This window comes from Lactuca virosa, chromosome 3 (assembly GCF_052849685.1).
Source record: "Lactuca virosa cultivar CGN04683 chromosome 3, Lactuca_virosa_CGN04683_v6, whole genome shotgun sequence".
Taxonomy (NCBI): Eukaryota; Viridiplantae; Streptophyta; class Magnoliopsida; order Asterales; family Asteraceae; genus Lactuca; species Lactuca virosa.
In genome coordinates this window covers 267,355,569-267,369,190 of record NC_136428.1, presented here as the reverse complement: position 1 = coordinate 267,369,190, position 13,622 = coordinate 267,355,569, and the positions used below count along the sequence as shown (strand labels likewise).

The 13,622-nt window shown below is 35.7% G+C and overlaps 1 protein-coding gene across 12 annotated transcripts; it reads left to right on the top strand.

Annotated features, from left to right (window-relative positions):
- The first annotated feature begins 4,077 nt into the window (after positions 1–4,077).
- On the top strand, positions 4,078–8,273 carry LOC145167184 (3-ketoacyl-CoA thiolase 2, peroxisomal-like). Of its 12 annotated transcripts, none has more exons than XM_079086296.1 (7): positions 4,078–4,677; positions 4,882–5,085; positions 5,537–5,713; positions 5,795–5,913; positions 6,826–6,884; positions 7,172–7,241; positions 8,092–8,273. In XM_079086296.1, exons 2-5 carry the CDS (start codon positions 5,074–5,076, stop codon positions 6,827–6,829), a joined length of 312 nt encoding a protein of 103 aa, XP_078942422.1. In that variant the 5' UTR covers positions 4,078–4,677; positions 4,882–5,073; the 3' UTR covers positions 6,830–6,884; positions 7,172–7,241; positions 8,092–8,273. The 12 variants fall into 12 exon arrangements, with proteins under 12 accessions (XP_078942422.1, XP_078942423.1, XP_078942425.1 ...); XM_079086297.1 differs by having other exon boundaries at positions 4,877–5,085; XM_079086299.1 differs by having other exon boundaries at positions 4,079–4,677; positions 5,629–5,713.
- The last annotated feature ends 5,349 nt before the right edge of the window (positions 8,274–13,622 follow it).

The window sequence follows — 13,622 nt, the reverse complement described above, 5'->3', positions numbered from 1 at the left end:
ATCATAGAGTGTTTCATGAACCTTCTCAGTTGGTACAAGACCAAAGGACTTCTCATAACACTATTCATGGTACAAACCATGAATTGTTAATAAGCATAGTGCGACTCATCTAGTACAAAATCAATGAACGATTTGTTTCTCTATCCAACTAACACTTACTGGTGGTAGTGTTCTGGTGGAGATAGCTCATGAAACTCTTTCACAATTACTTAGATGATCGATAAGGTTTTGGACTGAGATGCTCACTATAAGTGTCTCATCTTACTGCCCACTTGATACTTAACTTCGTTTTATGAGAGCTCTAAACACCTGAAAGGTTCCAGACTCACGTTCATATGAAGTTGTTCTTACCATGTATCGTGGCTTAATCTGAACGGTCCATTAGTGAAAACTAATTCCAACTTATATTCATATCACCCAGTGATGTGTTCATCATCTATCTTGATAAACAAGATTTGCATTCATCATAAGACTCGAGGTCAAATGATATCCAAAATCCGATCCAACTGGATACTTGGTAATGCATTTCTCATTTATGCTTCGAAGATTATGATTCCACAAATACATTTCACCCATACCTTTTGGATGTATTTGAATCAATACGTATTGTAGTCAATCTGAAGGATCCATTAGGTAAACTAATTTCAACAAATAATTTCACCACAATAATACACCTTATTCAAATATTCGAATCAATTTTCAACTATTGCTACTATACTAGCTTCAGAGATTTCATGACTTTCTTTTAACATATTAGAATTCTCCACATTTAAATAAGTCAGAACTATCTCATGAATCATATTATAAACAATTTAAATTATAATACCATAGACTAAACATTTGGGAGAGTTGTCTTTTGATCCCATAAATAGTAGCAAAGGCTTGACATTCATGATTAAATTATCTTCTCCATGTTTCAGTCTTCTTACTTCATTTTAGTCACTGGACATTCTTGTAAATGTCAGTACTTAATCCTTAGTAAAATACGCAAGGTTTAGAAGTAATGTTCTGATGGAAGTATGATTACATATATTTGATTGAACACCAAACACGGGAGAACTAGTTATCTTTTGATCCTATGGAAAGTAGCAAGGGCTCGTGATCCATGATCAAATTTAATTTCTTCAGGTTTCAGTCCTTTCACCTCAAATATATATTTTGGGCATGTATGCTTTCTAGATCCTTTCTTGTTATGGAAAGGAGTACCTCTCAGAATATGTCTCAGAATAAGCCTTCCTTTGTCCATGACGTTTGGGCCTAGATTTGGTTTACCAACACTAATCGCCTTTTAACCCATAGGCAATTGGTTTTCTTCTTCTTGACACTTCTATTCATTATAGTAAATTTGTGAGAGTGTTTTGAAGTTTGAGTTTCTATGATTAGCCATGTTAGTTTCAAAAAGAAACCTCAACATGCTACACAACTTCTTCATGGGCATTCCAAGTTGTTTATATCAGAATCATAATGAACTGATTATATGGACATGTCAGCTAGTCGGCTAACTCTAGTCAACTCCTAACTCAAGGAAATTCCATTTTACTTAAATATGTCAGTTTACAACGTACACTTGATAATTGCTCTTTCTAATAGTTTAGAATGCAATGTTTGGAATAACCTAGGAAAAGCTTTATCAAAGGCATGATCTTTCCTTTCGTTTATGAGAACTATTCCCAAACTACGAATTTATACAAGATTGATCATCCTCATAGCTAATCCTTAGAGGTTTTCTAGCAGTAGACTGTAGTGGATAAGGTTATATACATCATTCAATATCAATTTCCATTGTAGTTTGTTTTACTTATCCTTAGAAAATAATTACCCTAAATAAAATTATTTAAGAAGGCTAGGATCCATATTTGGCTCCATGATGTGTAAAGGGATGCCGAAACATACCATAAAGTTATTTAGGTAGGTAAAGCCCTTTGCCAATTTCGATCACCACGAAATTCCTAGATCTTTGAGATTCATTGACTATCAGTGGCATGTTAATCTCATATTATGTTCATCTAAGATTCAATGACGGGGTCGCCGTGGATCACTTAACAGATGGTGAATCGACCATACAAAATCGCATGGTCCTCGGCTCAAGTTACGCTTGATATTCGCGAGTTCCACATCATTCTCTACCTATACTCTCAAATTGACATGTCGGTTAACCACACGAGCTCCATCAACAAGTTATAAAGAGAATGTGCAACTTTTATGGATAACATAAGATTCACATTAAATAGATTGTGAATTAACCATGCAAAATCACATGGTCCCCGACTCAAGTTATGCTTGAGATTCGCAAGTTCCATATCATTCTCAACTATACTCTAGATTGATGTGTCGGTTAACCACACGAGCTCCACCAACAGAATATAAAGAAAATGTGCAATTTTCACTGATAATATGAACTTCACATTCTATTCATAAAATGGGATTTTTTGTATACTTGTATTTAGAATACTTTTAGATTGACCATTATCACTATCAAACCCTTTCGGTAACTCTATTCTCAAAATGCAATAGGGCAGTGAGGGTGGTAAGCGCGAAGCATATTAAAAATTGACCTCATTAGGAATCAAAGAAACCTCCTTAAACCACTACATCAGAATGGGTGAGCCTAGTCATGGTAAGACTGACAATGTCAATATTTAAACATACGAGGACGCATGTTGTAACTTTCTTATACATATAGTAGATACAATTCTAATATATATATATATATATATATATATATATATATATATATATATATATATATATATATATATATATATATATATAAGGGGTAAATTTAAAACTTTTTAAATTTAGTTGTCTATTATTAATTCTAATTAATTACGACGACTCAATGTAACAATTAATAACTCACGAGGGGTTAATATTCAAATTTATAAATCTCTATTATAAATAATATTAAATATTTAAATTCACGAGGGGTTAATATTCAAATTTATTAAATCTCTATTAAATAATATTTATCAATTTTTCAGATTTAAAACATTTTAAATTTGGTATTTATCCATATTTAATAAAATTTCAAATTTGAAAATGGAAAAAATTATGGAAACTCTAATCTGACAAGCTCACGTCGTGAGCAGCTAGCTCTTACATCGTGAGCTGCGATTACAGGTTTTAACAATTACGAATTTTTCAATCTTTCTTCTTTCATTCAATTTCAAACAAGTATTTTCATAAAATATGGATCAAGGGTAAATCTAATCATGAACTAATGGCTCTGATACAACTGTTGAGTTTTCTATGCATCAAATACACTCTAAACTAGGTAGCGGAAAAATCAAAACTACGATATACCTAAGCGTAAATGCAACCTATGGATCTATGGTTTCATACTAATTACATCTACACTAGAAAACGAAAACATAAAGAAGAAAAACTTACCTCTTATGTAGCCCTTGATCTCCATGCTTGAGATCTTGATCCTCCATGAAGTTGCTTGGATAAGAGGACCCAAACCAGAATCCATCTAATGATATCACACCTAATGACACCAAAGAGTGGAATAAAAATAACTAGGAGAAGGGTTAATTTCACAAACCCAAAGAGGGCTAGAAATCGTCCTTAAGAGGGGGAGGAAGAAGAGTTGGCGAAACTTTAAGCCAATGTACAAGGAAGAATGAAACCCCTAAAGCCCTATTTATAGCCTTGGATGCGTTCCTAGGTTTTGTACTCCTTCCCATGTGGGATGAGAGTCTAACCACGAAATTCACTCATATTCCCATGTGGGATGGAGTGATTTTCAGCCAACCCTAAATCTATAAGGGTTCTGGAACATTCCTGATTAACCAACTATCGATTAATGAATATTCAACCTTTTAATTAATTAAACTGTTAATTAATTCCCAAAAATATATTTCTAATTAGTTTTTAATTCTTATATATATTAAAGACGACGACCATCTTTATGAATAGTGAACATGCTGGTCTTTTGACAAAACTGGTTCATAAGTTATCATATTTTTAGTGGTTCAGATTTTTGGCATTAAAGTTTGTGATATTGGCAATTTGGTCCCTCAAGTTATTAACAGTGGTGTAATGTGTTGTAAAGATAAGGATGGGGCTGATACGTGTCGTTCCCACGTCTCCCCCAACCTGTTCTGCCTCGGTTACTGTGCTTCCCACGATTTTTTTTCTAGATCCCTCCATTTCTGAACGACACTTCTAAACACAACCACCACAAAACCATCGGCTGCTTCAGATTCTCTCAAAGCCCTTTTCATCTTTGCCTACTGATTTGATCAAATGTGCGATGTTTCTCATCTAAAGATTTATCACCGGAGAAGCCAGCTGACTTTCTTCTCCAGGTGCTTATAAGAAGATTCAAGTTTGAGAGTCTTCAAGCTATTCTTGGAAGTAAACTCGGACATTCCTTCTCCTACATCCCACTATCTGCTATGTGACCGTCGGGTTCAAAAGGACAGCTGAACTAAAACCGTTTATCCCTTTGACCCCGGCTCCACCGATATTTATCTATCTACAATGACCAACATCGTCGCTCTCTCCATCTGTCTCTCAGTCAAAAAAGTCCTAACATCTCCTATGACGCTCTTCCTCTATGCCGTTGTTGTTCAGCACATGTGTGAATATGCTAATCGACTGTGATAGTGTTCATTACTGTCGGCGTAAGGCGGGGGAGCGGAGGAAGCAATGGTTTTGGCGGAATTGCAGGTAAGCGAATCATCTTCTTCCCGTTTGCATTTTCCAGTTTTGCTATATTGGTATGTTTTTGTATGATTAGAACTGTTTTTAAAAACTAGGGTTTTCAATCGCAGCTGGGTATTTGATACCAGTTTGTAATCGAAGGATTACAGATTTCCAGATTCTATCCGCCCTTCTATAATTTATAATCTGAACTTTATTTTTTTAGAACAGACTAAGTAATAGAGAGAGATGGCGATTTGAATGTGTGTTCATGACAGGGGAAGTTCAAAAAGGGACATAATATGTGATGGAAAAGTACAAAAAATGTGTTAAAAGCTAGCTAAAAGAGTTTAGGTGCAGTTGGAAGCAAGCTATGGCAGCTGGAAATATGATGTTTTGGTGTACATCTAGGTGTCCCTGGAGATGTGTGTCTATGTATGTCTTTCTATATCTGTATTTGTGTAATAGTGTATATATGTGTGTATCTTTATATGTAGATGTTTCTATTTGTGTATGTGTTTTTATGTGATTTAGAGATTTTGCTTACCATCTGCATATGTTAGTTGTTCAATTTATATATTTGAAGTTCAGCTGCATAAATGGGCCTCAGATTATGCCTAGAAATCTTTTATAAGAGTTGGGTTAGAGTTTCACCACCACCCGAGCTGACATAATTTACACAATTATCGTGTCATTAAAAAAACTTATAAAATAAAAGCCCGAATCATAATTTTCATCAGTTATGCACACCTGTCTGTGGATTCATCTTTTCAGGAAACGTGCTGAACGTTTCTTTCCTGTTTAAATAAAAGTCTGAATTGGAATTTTTACCACTTTTACATCATTATGTTGTTATGATCATCTACAAATAAAATACTCCAAACAGGTCACACCCTATGGAATCAGTTGTTACTACTTTCAAGATGCATCTTTCGGTAATCTTCTTTCCCTTTTTCCTTATTTTTATCATTTATACAGTGCCTACCGATCTCCCCTTTGCAAAAGAAATAGGCGTGGGGTCAAGAATGCTTATCCTGATGATATACTTGCCCCAGTTTTGAAGGTAAATGCTTTCAACTTGTGTTCTATTGTTCATTTGAAAAATCTTGTACAACTTTTACATTGTTTTGTTGTAATTTCTCAGGCATTGATAGAAAAAACAAATATTAATCCAGCTGAAGTTGGAGACACTGTTGTTGGATCAGTATTCGGGCCAGGCTCCCAGAGAATGCACGATGGCTTCTTTCTATGCCGGCTTTCCTGGTATGAATGGAATTCAGGATTCCACTCCATGTTTACTTTCCAAACAGAGAGAATTCAATTCTGTCATGTTCTTTTAAACTCCATGTTTGATGATAGAAGGAATCCATGGAAATGATCCTCAACCCATCTCTACTTGCTAATTACATTCTCCCTTTGCTTTTTTTTTTCTTACATTCTTTCGTTTGCTTTCGTTGAATAAAAAATCTACTTTTTTTCCTTTAAAATGCTAACGACATTATATATTTGGTAGATGAAGCAGAGGAAAAAGGAGGGACTAAGTATGGGAAAAAACTGAAACATAAAAAGGTTCACTTATGAATCCATACAATTTTTTTTTAACTTTTTATACAAAATATCTTTTGCTATGGATTATATAAGGTAAAATTCTAATTATGACGCCTTTATAGTTAGAAATTTTTTATTCTAACATTTTTGGACCAAACTGACCCTGCATACTGTTTCTATACTTAAAAAATTTAATTTTAAGTTTTTTGGACCAAACTGCCCCTGCATATTGTTTTTAAACTTAAAAAAAATTGATTTTAACGGTTTTGGACCAAACTACCCCTGCATACTACTTTTATAGCTAAATTTTTTTTGGTTTTAACAGTTTTGGACCGAAATACCCCTGCATAATGTTTTTATGCTTAAAAAAATTTGAATTTAACAATTTTGGATGAAACTGGCCTTACTAGGAGTGTTGATCGGAAAACAATCAGCTCATTATTTTACAAGAGGTTTTGGTATTACTCTCATTTTTTTCCATTTGGAGCAGTAATAAGAAGAAGACATCGATGTCGTTAGTTTTTTTTTTTAATCAAATTGATGCTATGGTGCTCAGATTAATATAAAGCTTCTATTCTTCTTTCAAATATCTATAATTTTTCATGTGATTTTTTATTATTGATGCAGGTGATTTAAATAACCTTCCTGCTGCCTTGCTCCACGTTTGAACCAGATGCCCTGTTAAGGTTGGTTTACACGATTCCTAGATATATTAACAGAGAGTGTGACAACTATTAATTAATTAAAAAATGAAAAAATCTTTGAACAGTTGGGACATTTTTTATTTTGATGCTATTGTAGAGGTATTTTTATGCATTTACGGTATTATAAAAATGAAAATTTGTTGAATAATTTGATTAAAAACGATATATTACAATCGTATGTATGTATGATTTATATTCATTAAAAAAATATTAATATTACAAATAATGATAACACATACTCTGGATTTTATAGATCGTTGTGTATTTAGGTGAGATGGCGGGGGTACGTGCGGTTGAAAGAAGAGAAAGCAAAACACTTGCAGCAACAGATGAAAGAAGGTTGTTAATATGAACAATTAATAGTTGAAAGTATATTCTTATTTGAAAATAGTTTTTAGATTAACGGAAGCCATTCTAACTTTAAGTAACACAACTTTAGGCAAGGTAACTCTCATTGCAGCCCGGATTAATTCTTTGGATTTGGAGCTATAATTGCAAGGTTGCAACATTTTTTATTTTTTGCTAAATTTTAAACAAATACTACCATTTTGTTTGTTATAGACCTCCAATTACAACTACTCATTTTTAATAATTGTTTGTTTTAATATTGACATGGAAGCATTTGAATAATTGCGGTAAATAGCAACATACTTTTAATTTTTATGTTTTTCTTCCGTTTTTTTTTTTTTTTTTTTTTTTTTTTTTTTTTTTTTTTTATGTTTTTTTTTTCCAAAAACCTAACTACATTGGCATTAGGTACATTTTCTATTTTTTGTACTAAAATGCCCTAAATAACACTATACTTTGAAGTTGTAGCTATTTTTCTTTTTCTGTTTTTTGCATTGCCATTTTGGTGACTTTTCCATTTTTACGTTATAGATGCAGTGAATAGCACTGTACTTTAAATTTAAAAAATCTTTCCTGTTTTTATTGAAATTTTTTCATGTAAAACTTTCGATCGTATTCGTTTAGCTCCATGCCTCGCAACGCGGGGCTCCTCATCTAGTTAAATATTAACCATAATAATTAATAAACCAATTTCTCTTTTATTTTTTCTACTAAATTCGGATCTTGAGGGCAACCTAAAAGGACCATGTTATTATTAGAAATATTACCAATAGTTAATGACCTTGGACACTATTTCCAACATCACTAAACTTTGGCTTACAGTTTAAGTTTTATGTTTCAGGTACTTCAGATGATCGGGGAAAAGCAAAGATGTGATCATACATATCCTTCGGTGACATGTTTTGGAGTTATTATGATACAATGATTCTGGAATAGTTGTACTTGACATTGGTTTCTTTTGATTTGGGTATTGGTTGAAAACAATGATTTTACTTAATTAAAATGAAAAAATTTATTGTGATTTTTCGGATGTTACAAGTTGGTATCAGAGCTCTAGTTTGAGAGAATTGGATGAGCATTCGTTTGAATCCAGACTCAAACTATGGATTTGTAAAAGTTTTCAAATTAAATTTCAAATTTGTTTTTAAAACTTGTTTTCAAAATTGTTTCAAGGATGATCAAGACGGATGAGATGTGTATGATCATTCGGAGTAAGAAAGTATACCCCAAGATACCCACAATATTATTTGTCTATGATGATGATGATTTCATAGAACTGCATGCTAGTTTATACGCTAAGGATCGTTAGGAATTGCATGATAGAAATTCCTTATGTATGATGCATGATAGCTTAGGAAAATTTATCGTATGATAGATGGAATTGACATCATTACTGTAGTTGCTTAGTGTGTGCATCATAGTTGTACATAACTAAGATGTTATAGCTTGAGAATGTTTGATTTAGATTTATTTCTTGTTCCTCGTCTGGTTGTGGGCTTAGGGTAGAATAAAGTATTCAATTGTCAATAGAATCCAGCATTATGTGCGATTAGCATGCACGAGTGACTGCAGGGTTGGTGTAAGTTCCATGAGTGAGTACAGTTTATGGCAGGCCAGTGTGAGAAATGATTAGCCACTCTTGAGAGAGTAGATTTAGGATGTATGTGTATCCTTGATGCTTGGGCCTAGTGGTATGGAATTTACGTGTAAGGATCTGCCTGATTTTCATGGTGTCTTAGTGCCAGACGGTTTCACTGCTCGAATGTTGCTTGCTTTGTGCTTTGTGGGACTCATATTGATGTGAGAGAACTATTAAATGAATATATTAAGTTACTTGCAGAAAGGGTTAAATAATTTTAGAATTATTGATTCGGCCCTATTACGCAGCTCTTGTTTGAGTCTAACTGTTGTAGGGTTAGGTCTTTTAGTCGAAAGGTTATTTAAGTTTTGTTGCATGTAATTATATTCATGAAGTGGTTAGCTGACATTAATAGGGGTTTTTCAGCAGCTGATAACAGGGTAAAGTGGGGATCCTAGGAAAGCCTAGGAAGTGCTTTGGTGCGGTTGTGACGTTGTTTAGCGGGTTTTGGGACTACCATTATGAGGAGGTGACTTAGAAGATTTGGGACGATTATTGGGGAAATTATGGATATGTGTGGTAGGTAGCATTGGGCCCGTACTACTGGAAGCACAGGATCCATACTCGAACTAAAGAAAGTCATGGGGATTCTAAGGAGCCAATAGAGGATTTATGTGCAGATTTACCTAGTATGGGTAAAGTGTGATGGATTAGTGATGACATTTTGGTTATGTTATGACAGTTTTGTTTTGTTTAATAGGATGTCGGTGCCCGGCGGGAAAAAGAACCCTTCGATATTGATGTATATTACACAGGGTTACGCGATTGGACTACCACTGAGGTTTCATAGATCTTATTGGAAGAATTATCTGGTATGTTTGGTTGAATCACTGACAGGCTGATTGCTAAATTCGGGGAGCGAGCTGCAGCCTTTCGGGTTGTGGAAGAGACTGTTGAGACGACTATATATATATATATATATATATATATATATATATATATATATATATATATATATATCTTGATGTGGGAGCCCGTCAGGGAAAGAGGAAGTGGGCACATGATTCGACAAATTTCGGTGATGGGTGAAGAGTTCGATGTTGCAAACCTGAGTACTGGAGGCCAGAGGGACGACGTTATGCACATTAAGGATGGAGGAACCTTGGAGCCTATGCGATGTAAGTTCAAATGCGACAAGTACGGACGGAAGGGCCATGTTCGCCAATATTGCACCCTGGAGGTAGAATTATGTCATCGTTGTCATCAGCCTAGTCACATTAGGGAAAGTTTCCCATGTTTGACGATCAGAGTAGCTCAGACTCCATCATTCGCGGTTTTCCAAGAAGCAAAGTCAGGACCTCAAGGACTCGTAGGTATGTATTGTATTCAAACTCTTCATGCTCTTACTGTTTATGTTTATGATCATATGATTGTGTGTGAGACGTTATGATTGGTTTACTTAAGTCGCCACCTAAGAATCATAGTTTCGTTATAATTGTTTGGTTATTATTAGTATTCAAAAGATTGTCATATGCCATTTTGCATGCCAAGAGTAGTGTTTAGAGGGTTTGGGATGTCTCGATTTGAGTTTTGGTATGTTTTCAATGTCAGTTAGTGGGAGTTCAAACCCTAAGTGGGGTAGATATGGATATTCTATGTAGAGGATCATCGATCTGTTTGAGTTATGGGTTCAGAAGAATGGGTCATAGGGATTTGTGTTTCGGGTATGCTAAACTTTGAATCGGGATATGGTCAAGATGGGGGTGTGGAGCAATTTTCCATCATATGTATGTGTCCACGAATGCAAGAGTCGCCTTCACGGAAGAAGTTTTTGGTCAAGGAGCTCGTTGTAGCCAGTGGTTCCTTCCAGCACCTTGAGGAATAGGTCAAGAGGCGTTTAGGTCGCTCAGGTTGAGTATAGATTTTTGAGGGATTTTTCAGCTTGTTGTATAGGTTGATATCTATAATATAGGATGGGCAGTTTTTGATCGGTCAATCGGTTTTAGAGTTTGGTATGTCTAGTAGTTTATTGGATCAATGGATTAGTTTTCAATGCACTCTCGATCGTTGGTCTTACGTTCATCGTCAATAGCAGAGGTTCTTCGGAAGTTTCGAGCTAGTTGTGTATTGGTAGGATTTGTTCGGTTTCAATCAAGTTATGGGATCTTAGTTCCGTCCATTCATGAGGATGTTTCAGTTAGCGGTTGAGGTTCGTCATTTCGGTTAGATCTACTAGTACCACACCCTTTGGGTAAGGTTGTGAGGAAAAAGGAACATAGTAGATCCATGGTTGGTTATGGGTTCCGTTAAGGGTGTGTATTGAGGTTACTTCATTAGATATTGTCGTGAGGGGTGTATGTGGGATGGACAAGATCGCAATGGAGAACTTAGTTTGAATTATATGCATGGTTCTTATCCGGGTTATAGGCCTTGAAATGGAACAAGAGTGTGACCACTTATCTCATTCTCTGATTGTGTGCGACCATGTTTTTGTCTGATTTTGTATTAGTAGCATCATGTGTTGTGAAATAATTATGTGTGGTAATAGGGTATGGCCGGTGTTGTTTCTGGTTAGCATTGAAAGGGACGTTGTTTTCATTCCTTCAGGTCGGTGGGATGATGGTCGTGTGTCTATAATCCCACCGGACGCTGGTCTGGAATCTTCATGGCTGAGATCGAGAGTTGCCAAAAATGGTGAGGAACCGTGAGCTTTTCCTCTCAATGGTTGGATGGTGTCACGGTGTATCGTGAACCCGCGGTTGTATGATTCATATGAGTGGGGCCCGATATTTATTTGATTGAGACTTTTAGGCCTTGTATTGCTAGTTTTCTTGGAATGGGTGAGTGTTAGTGCGTTGATGGGAGTCGGGAGACTTAGTGACTAGTTGGGTTAGATCATGTGAGCAGTTAAAGGTCAAATGGGATTAATAGTTGTGCATCAGATGTCTCTTGCGGAGTGGTTACATTATGGACCCCGTTTTCTTACAGGTTGTTTATTTGGAATTGGTTACCGATGTTAAGTACCGGTTATGGAATCTCGAGTCATGAAGTTCATTGAAATTGTCTCGAGCGAGTTGTCAGGTGGAGGTACACCTGGTATGATAAGAGATTTGGGTGCAAAATGAAATAATTGGATAAACCATCATTATGTATGAAAATAGTAGGATGGTTATGACTTTTCAGAAAGTCAAGTGTGTATTTAAGGTTTTTTTGGGCAACTTTCGGGTTTGGGATTGGTTGGAATTCTTGACCGGTATATTTTGAGTATTCTTTCCACATGTTTAGTGGTGTCCCTAGTCAGGGACTAGGGGTATGTACGAAGAATGGATGATCATAAGTCTTAGAGTTTGGTTTCTGAAGTTTAGAACTGATGGGTTCATGCTTTCGAGGAGTATATTGATGGAGTTAGTGGTGGTTGTATTTTGAGAGTTCCCGGTTGTGTGGTTCTCATTGGAATTTGGGTCTTGCATTTAGGGAGAGAAAGATAGTCATTGCAATTGAGTATTTTCAAGTTTTGGGTTGTTTGTTGGCAGTTATGGCTTTCTGAGTGGTCTCTCGAGTTCACTTTATAAGATGCCTTGATGCCGAAATAGATAAAGAGAGTTTGTGGAATATGTTGACGTTCTTCATGTTCTACTACAATGATTATTTAGATAAGGCTCATGTTGGGAGTCGCCATTGTTTTCAAATGGAGGGTCCATCAGCAGTGAATAGTCAGATGTTCAGTTTTCTAGTGGTATCAGCAAGATAATTCGGGTCGGAAGGGTTTCGAGTGGTTTGGGTTGCGAAGTGAAGTCATATTCACTGAGTTTTGTAATGCTTTACCTGCTTGGCAGTCAAACAAGGTATTAGATATCCCGATTTTAGGCAGAGTAGTGATGGTTATTCTCCATTGGTTAAGTTAGTGGGTCAAGGATTCTTTATTCAGAGTTGTCTGGAGGAGCAAAATCCGAGGACGAAGTCTGATTCAAGTGGGGGAAAATTGTAACACCCTTGTTCAAGTAATTTCATTTTGACCCTTAGCATGAGAATTATTTGCAAAATTAGTCCTTTGGCACTTAAATGAAAAACGTGGAGCTGTGTACGTACGTTGGGTGTACGCGGCTGATATACAAACTCTAATTTTTAGGGTTTGAGCCCTATTTGAGCATCATTAACTCCCAAGACCTTTTCCCACATCATCCTCCATTGTCCACTTCTTCGCTTACAACCCCTAATCCATTTTGTGAGCATCTTTGAGCCTTAGTGTGTATTTTTGGTGCTCTTGAAGGATGAACAAGGAAGTGAATTCATCTTGGAAGCTCAAGACCATTTAGATCCAGAAGTATCTCACCCTCAAGAATCCTTTGGAAGTATAAAGTTCAGATATGGATGAGTATTTTCTTAGATCTTTATAACCTTGATTTTGTGTTCATTTTGGTCCCATTTGCTTAGTGTTCATGAGTATGTCCTACTCAAACCAGAGGAGTTGTCCTTTCAGAAGTTTTTTGGTGTTAGGAACCATAAAAATGTGATCTTGGTCCTTATATCCCTTCCATGAAAGAGTTATGATGTCTTAATAATTTAATAAGTTAGGGTTTTAGCTTTTCAACCTTTTTCTAGCAATGGAAAGTCATAAAGGTGGAAACTTTATGACTTGAATCGATGTTTTGAGTCTAGATTTGAGTTTAGATGGAAAGGCCTTAAGGAATAAGCAATTAATGAGTAGGAGAGTGTCCAGACGTAGTACGTTGGGCATACCAAGAGGTATGTTGCGCTTACCTGGTCAAGATCTCATGTTTTGGTCAAGGACA